The sequence below is a fragment of the Pogona vitticeps genome, chromosome 12 (assembly GCF_051106095.1).
Source record: "Pogona vitticeps strain Pit_001003342236 chromosome 12, PviZW2.1, whole genome shotgun sequence".
Classification (NCBI taxonomy): domain Eukaryota; kingdom Metazoa; phylum Chordata; class Lepidosauria; order Squamata; family Agamidae; genus Pogona; species Pogona vitticeps.
In genome coordinates, this window is record NC_135794.1 from 1,309,642 (window position 1) to 1,327,064 (window position 17,423).

Consider the following 17,423-nt stretch of genomic DNA (forward strand, 5'->3'; position numbering starts at 1 on the left):
TACCCCTCCAAACCTATTGTAGCGTGAGAAAAAACATTGCGATCCCCCTTTCGCCAGTGGGAGGAGGGAGTAGCCTTTTCAGCTTCTGCAAGGACTCAGAAGGGTTTTCAAGGGCCCAGGGTGGGACCGAGGACTGCACGGGGGGGGGGCATGCTAGAGGATGGGCCCGGATGCCATCTGGCGGCCAGTGGAGAACACTACCTTTCCAGGAGCGGCTGCGCTCCCCATCAAGAAGGAGGCTGCCTCAAGCTTTTCTGCCTCGACCTCTGAGCAGGAAGGAGGGGATCCCTCAACAGGTCTAACCAACGCCAAGACAGGGAAGGGACCACCTGTCCACCCAGAGAATGGCCCGTTCTGAACAGTAAAGCGTTACTGGGCAATCGCATGAGAGTTGAATGTGCAAAACTAAGACAGACTCTCACCTAGACATACAGCCCGAGGAAAAGCAGACCGTTGCAGAAGCGGTGGCACCACCTAGACGCAACAGGAGCACGTAGGAAGAAGAGGTGCTCCTTCACAAATATGGAAAAAGTGCAATGCTAGCCTAGGTACCTTGACATTGAAGTGGGCCCCACCGTGTCTGATGGGGTTTGTTGTTCTGCACGGTGAAGTCGCTTCCGATTTTTGACAACCTTAATAGCTTTTTGAGGTATGCAAGATGTTCAAGGCATGGTTTCGCATTGCCAGCCCCTGTGGCCCAGCAGGGATTCGAACCCAGGTGTTCTGAGGGGGTTTACTCTCTATTTGACCAGATGGAGGGCATCAGCCTCCATGCAAATTAGCATATGGAAAGCTTTGTATCGGTATCCAAATGTCTTAGATCTGCAGCTTTCACAACAGTCCTGCAAGGTAGCTTGATCCCCATATTGCCGTGGAGAGTGATGGGGGGCAGAGGGGTTTGGAGATACAACGCAAACCTTGAAAGGACCCGTGTGCATCCTACCAACAAATAGAATCATACTATCTGTAGGGTACTGTGCGGGACCCAGTGTGGAGTCGTGGACTCAGGAGACCTGAGTTCGAATCCCTGCTTAGCCATGGAAACTCACGGGGGGGGGGATGGACTGGTAAAACCACTCCTTCAATATCTCCCTTTAACAGTCCTCTTACTGTCACTCGAAGTCAGTTCTGACTTGATGGCACAGCGCGTACTGCCTCCTCTGAGTAAGCAGGGCCAGAAGGCCTTTTTCTGGATTAACCCGACCAGATTCCCCTGGGAAGCACAGCCGAGCCTTTCCAGGCTTTGTGTGAGCGTGCGTGCGGGACACACCTTCCCTCCCGAACACCTGGCCGAGAGATAAGGCTCCCCATTCTCATTATTTTGACTATGGGTGTTGTCCTTGGATGCAAATGGCATGGAAAACAGGGCAGAAGAGGAACGCAGGCTGGAGGCTTAGCAACACCTGGGGTTCAATGCTGCCTGGTCCGGAGTCAGCCTTGCATGTAGCGGGGGGGAAGGGAGATTCCCCTTCTGTTTAACATCGCTCCCCTTCCGGGGTCCTGCGGCTACTGCTGCTGGGCCCTGTGTTTAAGGGGTAACGGAATAAACTTCGGTTGAAGCTCTGCTGGGCGGGGTCCGTCTGTGCCAAGGGGATGGCATCAGTGGCAGACGGCCACTGATTTAAAGGCTTCCTTTTGCAATGTCAGGGTGCTCCCCGCTTCATCGTGGTGCGCGCGCCCCGAAAACCATAACAGGAAGCCTTTAATCAGCAGTAACCTCTCAACGCCTCTGACGTCATTCTCATCCCATCGCCGAGCTGGCCACAGGATTTCAGCATTTCTTCTTCAAAACATTTTTTTCCTACTCTGCATACAGCGGGACACTCGCTCACTGGGTAAATTCCCCTCCCTGTCGCAGGAGGGAGGCCGACTGGTGTGTCTCGAAGGAAGTGAGGTGGAGACCGTCGGTGACTAATGCCCTGGCTGTTGCCGAATGCCAGCCGGGCGAGGTGAGCTCATGCCAGAGGACTCTCCTCCTCTTCATCCCTCACTTGTTACAGACATCCGTCCCTTCCTATCTCTCGGCATCAGTCCAGGAAATTACTTCCTTACCGAACAAGCTTTTCTTCCAAATTAATCTGCGCCCAAGGCTCGCTTGGGTGTCTTTCTATAAAACCCAAGGAGACAAAACCAGCCAAAATAACATGTGGCACCTTAAAGACGAACCATGATATTTTCATGTGAGCTTTCGTGGACTTGTCCCATGAAAATACCATAGTTCGTCTTTAAGGTGCCACATGTTATTTTCGGCTGGTTTTCTCGAATGTTGCCTTCCGTGCTGGCACAGATTACCAGGGCGACCTCTTCTAAAACGGCTTCCAGTAAAAGAAACATTTACAGCCCTGCTGAGGGGAAAGAAAGCATTTTCTTCTCTACCGGCTGGAAAGTGGGCGGAGACGGATCCTGAGCTGTCCCTGACTCTTGCAAATCAAGGTGGCTGTTTTCTCCATTAAGGGAACAATGGGGGAAAGCCAGGGTCCCTTTCTGAGAGGTAGCCCTTTCTGCGTCCTGATTCCCCCCCCCCGCCCGCCCACCCCCAGCCGCTCCTCTCTCCAGCCTTCATCTGAGACACAAGCTCTTTCCAAATAGTCTGCATTCTTTTCCTTATAAGGAATATCTCCCCTGGATCTATATGCGGTTCCTTTGAACAAGTCAAATAAACGCGCCTGGCTGGAATGCTGACGCGCATCTACAGAGCGCCACATAGGGAGGAAACACATCTGAACCAGATTAGAGGAAGGCTTTTTCTCTCCGGCGGAGAATCCTGCTGTGGTTCTAGAGGCTGAAATTAAGTCAAACAGATTCCTTTCTAAGCAGGACGCAGGAATCTCCCTCTCTCTCCTCCGAAACGTAGCCAAGGAACAAAACCAGTCCTTGGGACAAAGTTATCATCCACCGAACCAGGGACCCTCCTTGTTGACATCCTGCTTAATTTCCTACTTCCCGCAACACTGCGCCTGCTTCTGCCTTTCTCTTCTTAAAACAGCTCACTAAACTTTACATATTAATGTTCCTGGGGAGTTTTTCATTTTTTGTGTGTGTGTCCAAAGGATGCAGCAGGAGCGAAATCAGCTGCTTGGGGGGGGCGGGGGGGGCATCTCTCTCCCTCCCTCTAATCTTAGGAGGAGGAACCCTTTACTTGGAAAGAACACAAGGGAGAGGGTGCGCGCTGGATGTTTGAGGGCTGCCTGCATAGAACTATTTCGTGCTTCTCAGGGCGAGACAGGTGGGTGGGCTGGGAACGCAGGGAGGGTGCCGTGCTTCCACTCTACCATATAAAGTGCTGAACTATATATAACTCCCCCAGCTCTGGATCGCTGGCCTGCAGACTGTCAAGCTAGCAAGTATCATCTTCCCAGCTACGTTTTCTCAGGCAAGGTTGCTTTTTTGTCTTGATTGATCGGAGGAGGGGGGGGTAGCCATGGGCCGGTCAAAGCCCCACTGGCTTCCCTTCACCCCTTCTAAGGCTTAAGCCCCGAAACCTCCAGCTATCCTGCCCCATAGGTGTACATATGTGGAAACTAGAAAACTATAAATCGTCATTTCCGGCTCTGCGGAGCAAAAGGGTCTCTAATCTTTGGTTGCATCAGAGGCTCTGCTTTACACACGCGTCACTATAGCTCCCAATGTTTGCAAGGATCTTGCAATAATGGCCCCTTTTAATCACTCCCTAGGACCTCCCCCTCCTTATGTCCAAAGGATGCTCCATGAAAGTGGAGGCACTCAATGGATGACCCTCCTATTTTGTGTGCGATGGCCAGGACTTCTCATGTAGGGAACTGAGGGCAACCCCCCCATGCCTGTTCAGAGTCACCGTGCCCCCCCTCCTGGTGTTGGGGTCAAGAGGCCAGAGATGGCGGGCAGGGGGCAGAAAGACATGGTGGCCGGGGCGAGTGTGTGTGTGTGACGGTGGAGAGGACAAGCGTACTCACGTCTGCCGCCTTCTTCTCTGCCAGCTCCAGTTTCTCTTGGGCATCTTTCAAGGATTCCGAATATTTATCAAGCTCATCTTCTGTGCCCTTCAGCTTCTTCTGCAGAGACACTAACTCATCCTCCAGCTGGCCGAGAGTGTTGGGGGGAAAAAACAGCCCGACGGGACGGGGCGGACGACGGTGTGGGAAGAAGGGGGTGCGGCAGGCAAGGTGATCGCGCAGAGCAGGAGGTGGAGGTGCAGAAGGACAGCGAGAGGCCGACAGAAAAGAGAGAAAAGGGGGGAGAGAACGTAGGGAAGAAAAAAGTTAGCATCCTCTCGGCACACTACCTTGGCCGCTTTCTCGTCCGCAGAGAGCAGGCTTTCCTCGGCCTTGTGCAGCTCTTCCAGAACCCGGTCCCTCTCATCCTCCGAGACCCGGAGTTGCTTTTCTATCTGCACTATGTCTTCCTCTAACTAGCCGCGCCGGTCAGAGGCAAAGAGAGGAGGAAAGGCATGTTCATCCCCGTTTTGTGGTCCACCACATCCTACTACACCCCATCCCTCCTCCTGTTTCAAAGGGCTCCCTCATGGGGGGGGGGAGGACAGGGGGGAGGCACAAGAGACAGGGAGCACAGTCAATTTTTAAAGCAGAGATCGGGAGAGGGGGGTTTGGGCTTTCTGGACGGCCACTCCTGGAGTATCTTGGCCACCAGAAGTCGCAGCTTTTCCAGCTGGGCTCCCAAACCAAAGTTTTTGTTTTTTGTTTTAAATCCCATTTCTGGACTTTAGCCACAACCGGTAGCTGAACCCCAAGCCGTTCCACTTCCTGTTTTAACTCAGGGGCCCTGAAGTTGGCTACGTCTATGCCTGGCCTCAGTCCTGCCAAAATCAGCAAAACGCGTAACTGGTAGCTAACTTTAGTCGCCTCGCCTCCCCGCCCCTCCCTGGGCGGCTGGATGGAGTCATTACCATAACTGGATCGGGACCAGTTATGTTTGGCGCGACATGGTCCTGAAACCATCGGGGTTTGCTCACAAGGAGGCAAGCGCTTCTGGGACCCCAGAATCAAGGAGGATTAGCAGCTTGGCCGTCTAGATCCCCGCTCTCCCAGCGGTAGGTCCCAAAAGAGCCTCGTGGCGCAGTGGTTAAAACGCTGTACTGCAGCTAAAACTGTACTCACGACCTGGGGTTCAAATCCCAGGTAGCCGGCTCAAGGTTGACTCAGCCTTCTATCCTTCCGAGGTCGGTAAAATGAGTACCCAGCTTGCTGGGGGGGCAATGTGTAGCCTTTATAATTAAAATTGTAAACCGCCCGGAGAGTGCTTGTAGCGCTATGGGGCGGTATATAAGTCCAATAAATAAATAAATAAATAAATATTCAGCTGGACTTACACAGGAGTAAATATGCTGAGGCCATGCTGCCTGGGCTCTCAGTCCCCTTAATGGGCAGCTTAAGGGGGGGGGGAGAGAATACCTCTTGCTTGCTCCAGTGAGGAGGAGCAGGCACCCCCCTCCCCATATCGATGTTCCTGACTAAGCTGCCCCCCCCCCCGCTCCTCCTTCAGAAGCCCAGCCCCGGAGTAGCACAAGGCATCTCTCTCTCTCCCCCCCCCCTCTCTCTAAGGCGTGTCAACCCTCTCGCGTTACACGGAGGAAAGAAGGGCTCCCTCACCCCGTCTCCCGTCCTCCGGCTTCCTCAAGGGCAAGGGAGGGGGCAGAGGACCCCCACTCCCACCCCCGCCGCCCGGGAGCCCCGCTTTTCAGCCGCGCCTGGAGGGCGCTCGTCTCTTAAGGCTCCGCCGCGATCGGGGAGGCGAGTCGGGCGGCGCTCGACGGCAGAAGCCGCGGGAGCGTCGCTCGGGATCGGACCTTGGATTTTGGGGGAGGGGGGAGGCGGCAGGGAAGGGGGGCCAAGAGCCTCTTGGGCACTCGAAGGGGCTCCCTTCCCAGCGCGCCCCTCTGGGACTTGGGGAGGGGGGGCTGAAAAAAGGCCCTTTCCCAGAGTTCTGGAGAGGCTCGGGTGACACCCGAGGAGGCGCCCCCCCTGCCCCGGGGCTGGCCGGCTTCCTTGGGGGGACGCAGCCCGTGGGGTGGGGTGGGGGATCGTGGGAAGGGGCCAGAGGCGTCCCAGGGGAGGAAAGCGACCGAGGGGCGCCCGGCAGCGGTGCGCGGGGGGGAGTACATACACACCACCCCTTCTCCCCTCTGGCGCGCACGGGGTGGAGTGGTTTGGGGGTCCCTTCTCGCCTGCCTGCCTGCCTGCCCGGGGCGCCCACCTGCTTGCTGCGGTCCTCGGCGGCCTTCTTGTCGGCCTCGGCCTGCTCCGCTCGGTCCAAGGCGTTCTCCTTGTCCAGCTTGAGCATCTGCATCTTCTTCTTGATGGCGTCCATGGCGGCGGCGGCGGCGGTGGTGGGTCAGGGCGCGGGAGCCGGGCTGACCGTCGAGGGTTAGCGGCGGGGGCGCCGACGAGGAGGAGGAGGAGGAGGCGCGGAGGCGCGGATCGGGGCCGAGGAGGAGCGCGCGAGCCGGGCGCCGGGGGCCTCTTGGCCGGAGAAGGGAGAAGAGGAGGACGAGGAGGCGGCGGCGGCGGCGGCGGCGGAGTGAGAGCGCCTCGGCGGCGGCGCCCGGCGGATTATAAGGCCCGTCCCCGAGGGGGGGGCGCGCATTCCGCCCGACGCCCACGACTTTTTTTGGGCAAGGGCGCGCTCGGGCCGCGCCACGCGGGAGCCGCCTCCGCCTCGGCCGGCGCCGCCTCCTCCTCCTCCTCCTCCTCTCTTCCTTGGCAACTTCTTGCCCCCCCCTTGCTTCTTCTGCCTCTCCTCCTCCTCCTCCTCCTCCTCGCCCCCCCCCCGGGCAGGCTGATGGCTATATTTGGGAGTAGCCCGGCCCGGAGCGGAGGCAGCCGCAGCCGCGGAGAGCCCCGCGCAAGTCGTCGCCTCCAGAGCCGACGGAAGAGCCGGCGGGGAGGGGGAGCGAGGCCAGAGAAGACAAGGGGGGGGGGACACCGACCAGGAGCCTGGAAGCAAGAAGCCCGAGGGGAGACCGGAGAGCACTTTTCAAAGTCTTGGAAAATAGCCCTACAGTGGAGGGGCCGGATCTGTCCTCCAGCATCCCCGAGCGCAGGACACGCAACAATGGGCTCAAGTTGTAGGATGCCCGGTTTCGGCTGAATGTCAGGGAAAAAAACTTCCTAATTGTTAGAGGAGTACGACAGCGGAACCCCTGACCTCGGGAGGTGGTGAGCGCACCTTCAAGAGAAGACTGGACCACCCCGGCCCTCAACCCCCCCCCCGTCTGATCTGCTTTGATTGGGATTCCTGCCTTGAGCGGGGGGGGGGGGGTTGGACTGGATGGCCTTGGAAGCCCCTGCCAACTCCATGATTCTGGAGTGGATGCCGCTGGGGGAAATGTCCCGCAAAACTTTTCTTTCATTGGGGGAATACAACCCCCATAATTCTCCTGCTCAGCCACTTGGGGATTATGCGACTTGTAGTCAGAACGGGAACTCTTCCAAACCTTTGTTACCAGTGAAGGCTGAGGCAGGTTCTAAGAAGGGGGGAAGGGGGGCTGAATTTGGGGTGTGTGTGTAGAGAGATGGCCCTTAGAAAGTTTGGTGCAGCAAAAGCAACCAGCCTGGTGGGGAATTAAAGCAGTGGAGGGGCTGGAGGGGGGGGGCAAGGCTGGGGACCAGTGGAGGCACTACCAAGGGCATCTAGTTTGCTTTCAAACAAAGCCCTCTTCTCATAGGACACTTTATGCCCCCCCTCCTGGGGGGTTGGGAGAGTGCCTTGGAAGTCTGGATGGCACTGTCCCCCCCCTCCGCAAAGTGTAGGATGGTTCCTGTCTCAGGAGCAAACCCGTGTTTCTGTGACACGAGAAGATCTCAGCCCACTTGGTGCCATCAAGAAAAGCAGGTGCCAAAGAGAAAATGTGGGCCTTTATGGTACCCCCCCCAAGCTCCAGCGGATGGGACAGAAGGTCACCACGGAGACCATTTTTGGTCTTCCCTGTCATGCTGCTGGAACCAAGATTTAGAGCCGTCCGTTCAAGGGCTGAGCACCAGGGCTGGGTCGTGTTTAGACGGTTCAGCCAAGACTCAGAAAAATCTGGGCCAAGTCCCTGCTAAGGCAGGACCAGCACAAGATTGGCCCATGGCCAATAATGTCCTACCTCGTAGGGACGTTGTGAGGGTAACGTGGGCAGGAGAGCAGGAGCAACCTCAAGGAAAAGCAGGATATCAAGGAACTCATAAATAAGAGAGTAAACACTTCTCCATGTGGGGCGTTGTTAAACAGTGGAACTCATTGCCACAAGCTGTAGTAATGGCTGACAAGTGGGGCACTGTTAAAAGCGTGTTAGGCAAATACATGGGGAAGCAGAAGAGAAGGAGGAGAAGTTTCCCAAAGATGTTACTTTTTGGGAACAGAACTCTCAGAACCACTAGTCAGCGTGGCCAGTGGTCAGGCTGCCTAGGGGGAATCCTATGAGTTGAAAGGTAACTTTTCAAGACCCTGGACCTTAAGGCCCATCACTCCATTTCAGCTTAACCCGCTGTTAGATAAAATCTACTGCTTTATTTTGTTGTCCTGAACTCCCTAAAGGAAGAGTAAGATAACATGTAAGGAAAAGCAATAACATTAAGCAACCAAATGATTACATATTAAGGTAGCTGACCAATTAAATATTACCAAGCTGATTAATTCTTGCCCCAAAAAACGAAATGGCGCATCAGCCTACCTCATTACAACCTGATCCAACCAAAGTGGAGTTTTCTTGTTTTCTATTTTCCTCCCTGTCTCTCACTGAAATAATAATAATAATAGGCCAAAGTGTTTTTTTTTTAAAGCTAGAGAAATATACCCGGTGTGCCATTTTTTAATTTGCAACTGCACTGATTAAAAATGACCACACCCTAATTCATCAGTTCAAGTATTCATTGATTAATTTCCTGACAAATCCTTGCTACCCTGTTTTAAGATACATGAATGAAGTCTGGTTTATTTTCCTTCCCCTGCAACAATCTAGAAACTGGGGTGTTATTTCTAGGAAGCGTTGGTTCTGTCTTTTGGAAGGCTGCTTCTAGTTCTGCAAACGTGCCCCCCCTCAATGGCTGAAAGCAGGTGAGGAGGGACAAAAATATAGCATCCCTTCCCCCCCCCCCCATGCCTCCTACTGGATGCAAATATTTAAGTTACAAAGCACAAGACTTGTATGTTATGTTACGTGCTGCCAAGCTGCCTCTGACTTATGCTGACCCTAATAAAGTTTTCAAGATATGTTTGATATTTAAGGCGTCATTTTATCTGTGCCGCCACCCCAGTTGACTGGGTGAGCAGGATTTGAACCCAGGTCCCCTGGATCCTCGTCTGACACTCTTATCCACTACACCAAACTGGCTCTCACTGTTCTTCCAACTACAGGGTCCTAAAAGCAGCAGCCGTTGCGTGTATCAAAGTCTATTTCTCCCCCCCCCCGCCCCATCCCACCTTAGTAAAGAGCAGATTCCTCAGCAAAGCTGGTGGATTCTGGGAGTTGTAGTCCAAAAAGGCCACTTCCCCAGCTTCTGTTCCTGTGTTCGTAAGAGTGCCATGGTGCTCAAGAGCATCTGTTTCTCTGTGTGGATGGAGAAAAAAATAAAACAGGTATGGTTGAGTTCTGTTCTGCTTTGTTTTAGAAAGAGCATCCTAAAAGCTCAAGCGAGGCAAGAGGTCAGGTTGCAGGCGTGTCACACCACAGATATGGAATACAAAAGGGATACTGAGTCCCACTCAGAGGAGGAGGAGGAGGATTGGATTGACACACAGGTGTAACCCATTCCTGATTCATGAATCAATGGACTAAGATCAATCGGGTGGAATAAACAAGACGCTCACGGAGGGACAATGGTTTTCCGTCCTGTAATTTCCCCCACGGGAGGCTCAGTTCCTCAGACGTCCTAAAGCAGGAGTCGGCAATTTGTTTATCAACAGGGCACACAACATGCAAAGGTGAATGGATTGGAGGGGATTCTGAGATTTGTTATCCACAAAACTGTAACTTTTTGAACACATGAAATACCTGTTTTTGAATGGCTTCGCCCTTTGGACCGGCTTTGTAAAAAAACAGCCATGGCATCAACTCAGAAAAAGAACATTTCCCATTTTCTTTTTCCCCATCCTGATGTTGTCCCAGACTGGCTCCCCAACCCCATCTGGAGATATTTGGCATTGTTTCTCTCTGTATGCGGCTTATAATACAGGCAGCAAAAAAAAGTTGAGTTGAAGACAACAGGGAAGGAGGAAGACCAAGTATGAGATGGATTGGTTTCCAGAGGAAGCCACGGCCTTGGCATTTGCAGGAGCTGAGCAGGACTGGAGGCTACTAGTTCATAGCGATGCCGTTAAGTCAGAAACAACCTGTCCCCCCATAATAATAGCAACTAGGTGAATTTGAACCTAGCCTTTCAATGCTAGAATCTGAACCTAGCCCTAGCCTCCCGTAGGTCAGTCATAAGCAGCTTCTTTAACACAAGAAGATTTCAGTCCGAGAATCCAGCCACTCCTAATCCACTGCCTTTGAAATGTGTTTGACTACAATGCCCATGGCTCTGGTGGTGTGGCTACCTGAAGAATGAGGGGAGTTCTGGAGGAAATCCTCTGGAGGCCGGCATCTTGGTCCACGTGGTCAGGAACATCAACGACCCACCGTTTCATTTTGAAGCCTAGTAGTGTTTGTGCAGTTATGTGTGCGTTACTTTTTTGGCGCAACAACACCCTCTCTCCCCCGCCAGATATACAGATTGTGACATCCTCTCTGAGTCAGACGGGTGAGGATATACATCAGCTGCCTCTGGGCAAAAAACGGGGGACGTCTTGCGTGTGTGCGCGCGGCATCCTGTTCAACCTCACACCCAGCCAGCGAGGGACTCTCAGGCCTCACCTGCCCTGACTTTTCATGGAGAAAAACCTTGGATACAACTTGGATCTCACCTTCCAGCCATGACCCCCCCCCTCCCTGGTGCCCGAAGGATGGACAACCCCCCCCCCCCAAAGCAAATGCCAAAGCAACAGGAGAGAGGGCCACCTCTGGGCATGTCATTTCCCCTGGTTGATGCCCCGGGCCTTTTAAGAGAAACGGGCACAACAACAGCATTCAATATACCACTCAGAAAAGCAAGCCCTTATTTTCACTGTGACCTCCAGAGTCTGTTTGGCCCTGGCCATTTTAATTTCTGTGTGACCTCCCATGAATTTCCATAAAATGGAGCAGTGTGGTTGCTCCGTTCTCAGGCCTCCCCCAGGAGCAACCTGTGAAGTGGTCCGCACAGAAGGTAGGTAGGTAGGTAGGTAGGTAGGTAGGTAGGTAGGTAGGTAGGTAGGTAGGTAGGTAGGTAGGTAGGTAGGTAGGTAGGTAGGTAGGTAGGTAGGTACTTCCCCATGATTGCAAGCACTGCTCTGGGTGGTTTACAGGTTAAAACTTAAAACCCCACAGGACCCCATAAAGTTTAGATTTCGATTTCAATGTTCATTTAGGTTTTCTGCCTCAGACACCCCATTATCCCCGGCCAACCTTTAAAAAAAGAAAGGGACGGAACCTGAATTCTGAGAACCACATTTCCTGCCTCAACACAACCACTGGGTTGCTCAAGTTTTGGAAGGTGGATAGGTTTTCCTTTCACTTAAAAGCTTACGGAAACACACACACACACACACTCAGACACGCTCACATGGGTGCGTGAGGTGTCCTCAGTCCCAATTACGTGGAGACCTCCCCGAGGGCTGCTCCCCAGGAGAACTGGTTTTGCCAGTTGTGGCAAACTAATTTTTAGCCAGGTAAGCATTTAGGTCGGTCGGTCGGTGGGAAGGGCTTTGTGTAAGCAGAGATCCCTGCGCCTGCTTTCACAGGACACACTGGAAATAGGAAGCGGTTAGGTTTTCAGGGGGTTGTGTGTGTGTGTGTGTGTGTGTGTGTGTGTGTGTGTGTGTGTGTGTGTGTGTGTGTGTGTGTGTGTGTGTGTGTGTGTGTGTGTGTGTGTGTGTGTGTGTGAGAGAGAGAGAGAGAGAGAGAGAGAGAGAGAGAGAGAGAGAGAGAGAGAGAGAGATCTATGACTTGGATAAAATTGATATGCTCATTCCATCAAGTTAGGACAGGGAACAATCTCAACTTTTTAAAGAGGACAATTTCTCTGTTACGTTGCTGGCTGGCTGGATAGCTCAGTGTGTTAGGTCTCTGGCTGGGGAGCCACAAGTTGGGAGTTCGATTCCCCCACGGGGTGCCTCCCTCGGAGAAGAGCCAGCCTGGGTAGCCTTGGGCAAGCTGCACGGTGGTCCCAGGGCTCCCCCTAGAGGAAGGGAAGATGGTCAACCACTCCTGAGTAATCCCTACCTTAAAAACCCTGGAAAGGGTCACCATATGTCAGAACTGACAGCACATAATGATGATGATGATGATTGCATTGCTTATTTATCAAATGGTCCCTGGAGAGCCATTGTTTTCCAGTGTGGCCTACCTCCAAAGACTGCTGTGAGGTGAATGGGAATTCTTGGTGGTATACACAGTAGCTGACACACATGCATAAACTTGGGAGGAATATTGCATACTGTATATGTTTTGGGCTTTTACACATCTGAGTTCTACCTGTTGTTTCAAGTCCAAGCCTTTATGTAAGTCACAAAGATATAAGCAAAATAATTTTTAAAAGACCGAAGTAATAAGGAGTAAGGAGTAAGGAACAAAGAAGAAGGTTTGGAAGGCGCTGGGTTGTGTGTTGGAAACGGAGAAGGAGGTAAATTCTAGGGCCTCTCCTGGGTGTCTGTGTGTGTCTGTGTGTGTGTGTGTGTGTGTGTGAGAGAGAGAGAGAGAGAGAGAATTAATGCAGAAATGACCCTTGGTCTGAACCAGCGAAAGCAAGCAGTTAAGGAAAAGGGTGGCAGCCAACGCTGTTGGGGGGTCAGAGGAAACTTTGCTGTGGTCCAGCAAAGGCATGTCCTGTGTTCTATATGTAGCCGAGCTTGAAATCCATTCCTGGGGGGGGGGGGAGAGGCCGTGCATCTCCTCCCCCTCCTCGGGCCTGCCCAGCAGCGCTCAGGAGGACCCGGGGATGTGGTGGCGGCAGGCATTCGGACCACCTCTTCCCCCTTGCCCCCCTGCCAGGGGCTCCACGGGAGAAGGTTCTTCACCATCACCACCACACCCATCCCATCTGCTCCGCAGGGCACCAAGGGGCGCGGGGGGGGGGCAAACGGGCCCGTCCAGAGAGCCAGCCACACACCGGCACCCGGCTTGCCACGCTAACCAAGGCCCCCCGTGAGAGGTCCCTTCAGACTGTCATGTAAGACGGCATCTCCTTGCCCGTTTGCCGAGTTCCTTAAGGTTGAGGGTATTTATAGCCTGGGCCTAAAGCACCTGCCTGGGTCTGTAACTCAAGAGGACAGATGCTTGGCGAGGCCGGAGCCCTGAGATCATCCCTGGAAATATCTCTGAGGAGGAGGCTCTTTCTTGAGACGGTCCCTTTGGCTGCCAACCAAACTGGGCCCTCTACCCACTAGGGAAGACACCTTCCTTCGGCAGATCCGCTGAAGGGTCCAGTGGGCTCTTGAGCCTCGCGCATGGGAGCAATGGCCTCGATTGGCTCACCCCCCCCCCCCCGGTTTGCCCCATAAGCCTGTCTGCACAGTTTTCTCCGGCACGTTTGTGATGTGGCCAACATTGAGCTTTTTTTGTTCCTCACCGCTGCCACCACATCCACCCCATCTGCTCTGCAGGGCATCTGCAGCTGTGGCCCCCCCTTGCTGATTTCAAACCTCCCTCAACCCAATCCCTCGACCGCGGTTGGCCACAGAACCACCAAGCTGTGGTTAGATGTCAGAAGAACCGCAACCGCTCCGTCAAAACTGGGAAAACAGACACACTCTGATTTCAAACCTCCACTGCCTTGTGGCTATATCCACTCATGGAAAAGGCTTCAGGAGTCAACCTAGAGGCAAAATTCGGAGCTGGAGTCCCAAAAGCAGTTTGTTTCATTCTGCCAACTCCTGCGACGTTGCTGGAACCAATTGTATTGGCTCTTGCCTTTCCATTGGACCATTTCAGCAATGTGGAGAGGGGGGATTTGCTGCTTGGGTAACAGCCTATCCTCCTTATTACTTTACCCAGGCTTCATGCTCTGGAGAGGACATTCCTCAAATCAGAGCATGTTACCATGGTCTCTTGAGACTGAACGATGCCTATGAGGATGCCACGTGAACCAGTGTCTTGGCCCCTCTGCAAACAAAGGGGTCCCCCTTCCCGCTTCCACATCGGTTGGTGACCTCATTTGTCTTCTCTTCCTCCTGCTCAAAAGGGCCTTGATTTCCATGAATTCCCCTTTACTCTAAGCAGAAGGGTTCTTGGCTTATAAGAAGCTTCTCTTTGCAGCATAAAAGGGGGAAACAGGCAGGGATGTTGTCCTGGCTTTAACTTTTGCTGGAAACATGCCTGGTAGATAAATATCCCCTGTCCCCAAACCCCCCGCCCAGCACATTATTTGGTCCTGCTTTAAAGGAGAAAGGCTGGCTAGAAATATTTTCAATTAATAAATAATAAGTAAATATTCCCAGCTAGACCTTTTATCTTGCAGCTCATAGAAAAATAAAGCCAGCTACAATGCATACAATACCCATCACATCTGTATAATTTAGTTGTTAATGATCTTGCAATAGAAATGCGCTAGTATCAAGTGAAGAAAAACGTTCATTAAAATGTAGAGGATGGCTACATTTGATGGCAAATCATTACTCTTAAGATCTAATCAAGCCTGGACTCTCTCTAGAAGCAAAAAATGCTGAAACCGAGGCTCTCTTACTCTGAGCGCATCCTGAGAAGGCAGGATTCTCTGGACAAGACGATGATGCTGAGAAAGGGCAAAGGCAGCAGGAAAAGAGGAAGACCCCATGCGAGATGGTAGGACTCCCTAAGGGAAGCCACAAGCTTGAGTTTGCAAGAGATGAGCCGGGCAGTGGAAAACAGGACATGTTGGAAAGGGCTCGTTCATGGGGTCACCAAGAGTCGGAGGCAACTTGACGGCACATAACAAGAACCGCTAAGATGGCTGTCAGTCAGGGCTAGCCGGTTAGAAGACAAAGCAGTGGGCGGGCGGGCCACCCACCATCAAGGATCCTTGGAAGACCCCATTGGTGAGAGCTGCCACCAAAGGACAGCAGGAGGGCTGGGAGCTCCCTTTTCCCCGGTCCTCTGCTTGGTCTCCTGGCTCAACTTGTACAATTCTATAAATAGATATTGCAACTGAGGTGAGCAGTCAGTCTTGCAGATGCTTTAGAACTCTGAATCCCATAATCCTTCACCCCTGTATGGCAGGCAGGGTTGATGGCCCTTCCTGGTTTGTTAAAGGTGTTCTAGCAGGTGGGAATGTGGCTGATTGTCCTTTGCGGGGCTGTTGGGTTCTTTTTAAGAGAGGTTGTGTGGATGTCTCTCAGAAGTGCTTTAAGCTGGAGATCTCCTGGTTTGATGTGGGGGCAGGCGGCTAGATCCCTCTTGGGAATACAGTATCTGCAACTCTGCAATCAATTTAAAATGGTGCGAAATTTCAGACTGTTTACAGCCATTTAGGAGACATATATTGTAAGACAGGGGACTGCCATCTGTCTGTCGGCGTTCTTCATTCTAGGGCCCAAGTCATCATATCTAATAGGAATAGTAATAGCAACCGCCATACAAATACGATTATGTCAGCTTACTATTCCTGCAGTGCATTTAAGTGGAAAGAATTATTTACATTCTTTTGAGTTTCCAAATTAGTGTTTCCGAGTAATGGCCTTTGTTTGTTTGTTTTCAGAAATTGCCGCCTCAGATGCTGTGACAATGGCTTTCAAAATAGCCGCTAGCCCCACGGGCCAAGTGGAAATCACATTCCTGAACCTGGTCTTTATGTGTCAAAATGCTTTCTCCCCCCCCACAACTTCCAGTCCTTGACCCCCCCCTCGCCCAGGAGGCCTCGTTAATCAAGGAGAATTGGAAGCTGGCAGAGAAGAGGGCATCGCGTTGACCCGACCAGACAGCGGGAGAAGAGCCAGGCCCGGACTCACATTTCATCACAATTTATTTCGGCACCCTTTAGCACAATGAGCAGAAGAAACAATGGGTTTCGCACCACTGATTTTTTTTTTGGCCACAGCGACACTTGACACTCGACGTTGATCAAAACGATGATAACTCAGAGGTTTCCCCTCCAAATGGGGGAAAAAAACCCAACACCCAGGCTGGGCTGGGGGTGACGCCGAGGGCCCAGAAAATGCAGAAGCTGAAGGTGGGATAAGGATCCGAATTGGGTTAGATGGTAAGCCTGAGGATACACAGTCCCCATTGAGGTGCATCAAGAGAACCTCTCTCGCTTGACAAAAGAACAGGATAAGTCCTATAATAATCCTTTTCAAAAAGGTCCCACGTTCCCTTTGACAAGAACTATAAAAACTTAGTAGAAAATGTTACTTATTGCAAAGCATCTAATAATAATAACTGCATGCCATCAAGTTGATTCCAATTTATGGCGACTCTTTCTAGGGTTTTCTTGGCAGAGAATCCTCAGCAGTGGCTGACCATCTTCCCTTCCTCTAGGGGGCGCCCTGGGACCATTGTGCAGTTGGCCCAAGGCCACCCAGGCTGGCTCTTCTCCCGGAGGCACCCAGTGGGGAATCGAACCCCCAGCCTCTGGCTCACTCACCCATCTATCCAGCTGGCACTACAAAGCATCACAAAATGTTCCTTGCAAAGTGCCGATCGTGACGTTCCAAACGAACCTTGCTCCCATGGATGGTTTTGCTTTGGAAATGTCACTTTGCCATGCTCACATTGCCAGAAGGAAGCAGCATAATAGAGAGGGAACGAACTTACTTGTAACTCGCTGCAATCAAGCTTTCCAGGTACCACCCCTGGAAACCACATCCAGCCATGTTGGTCTGTGTAACGGATTTCAGCATTTAACACCCAGGAACATACGGTGGCCCCAGAGGAGTCTCCGTGGGCAGAAACTGGTTGCCGTCTGGGGTGAAGGGCAGGAGGGCATAAGGGGCCTTGGCACCCACCGTCTCTCACAAAAAGCCACGGCTTCTCTTCAGGATGAGCGGGGATGCCAGGCTGATGCCCTTGGAGCAAGAGCAGGACGGAAACGTTGGTGGTAGGAATCTGCAAGAGACAACAACAACAAAAAGGGGGGGGTGTTAGAGCAGGACAACAGGGAAACATCACCTGCTGTTTTTGTAATATTTTAAATTTGCCTTTTGTGTGTGAACAGACACCGGGATCTCAAAACGGCACAACACCCCCTTCTGAGACCAGCTCTGATTTTTGAAGCCATTTTGAACAGGGAAAAAAAAGCAACAACATGAAATGACATCCTGACCCTGCTGTACTTCCATAGTTACGTGCTACTTGTTTGAGTGTATTTTATTTGTCACAACTTTATTTACAGAATTTGCAAAGTATATTTCCTTTGGACGACAAGTCTAAGTTTCCCCTGGGGGATTTTGGAGATTGT

The 17,423-nt window shown here is 52.4% G+C and overlaps 1 protein-coding gene and 1 long non-coding RNA gene across 23 annotated transcripts in view; both read right to left on the bottom strand.

The window, feature by feature from the left end:
- TPM1 (tropomyosin 1) overlaps window positions 1-6,658 on the bottom strand; it is a 31,964-nt gene extending 25,306 nt beyond the window's left edge. For 2 of the 19 annotated variants that reach the window (XM_072982043.2, XM_020784757.3), the window contains exons 1-2: window positions 6,190-6,636; window positions 3,933-4,058 (exon numbers count right to left, since the gene is read on the bottom strand). In XM_072982043.2, the coding sequence (XP_072838144.1) occupies window positions 3,933-4,058; window positions 6,190-6,303 (240 nt within the window). In that variant the 5' untranslated portion in view covers window positions 6,304-6,636. Of the gene's footprint in view, window positions 1-3,932; window positions 4,059-4,261; window positions 4,388-6,189 lie in introns of all 19 variants that reach the window. The other 17 variants (XM_072982035.2, XM_072982036.2, XM_072982037.2 and 14 more) reach the window with 17 other exon arrangements.
- Window positions 6,659-8,277: 1,619 nt separating this feature from the next.
- LOC110074564 (uncharacterized) overlaps window positions 8,278-17,423 on the bottom strand; it is a 38,141-nt gene continuing 28,995 nt past the window's right edge. For all 4 annotated transcript variants that reach the window (XR_013539050.1, XR_012081586.2, XR_013539051.1 and 1 more), the window contains 3 exons: window positions 16,781-17,071; window positions 9,400-9,526; window positions 8,278-8,715 (listed from right to left, as the gene is read on the bottom strand). This is a non-coding gene — a long non-coding RNA (uncharacterized LOC110074564). The remainder of the gene's footprint in view (window positions 8,716-9,399; window positions 9,527-16,780; window positions 17,072-17,423) is intronic.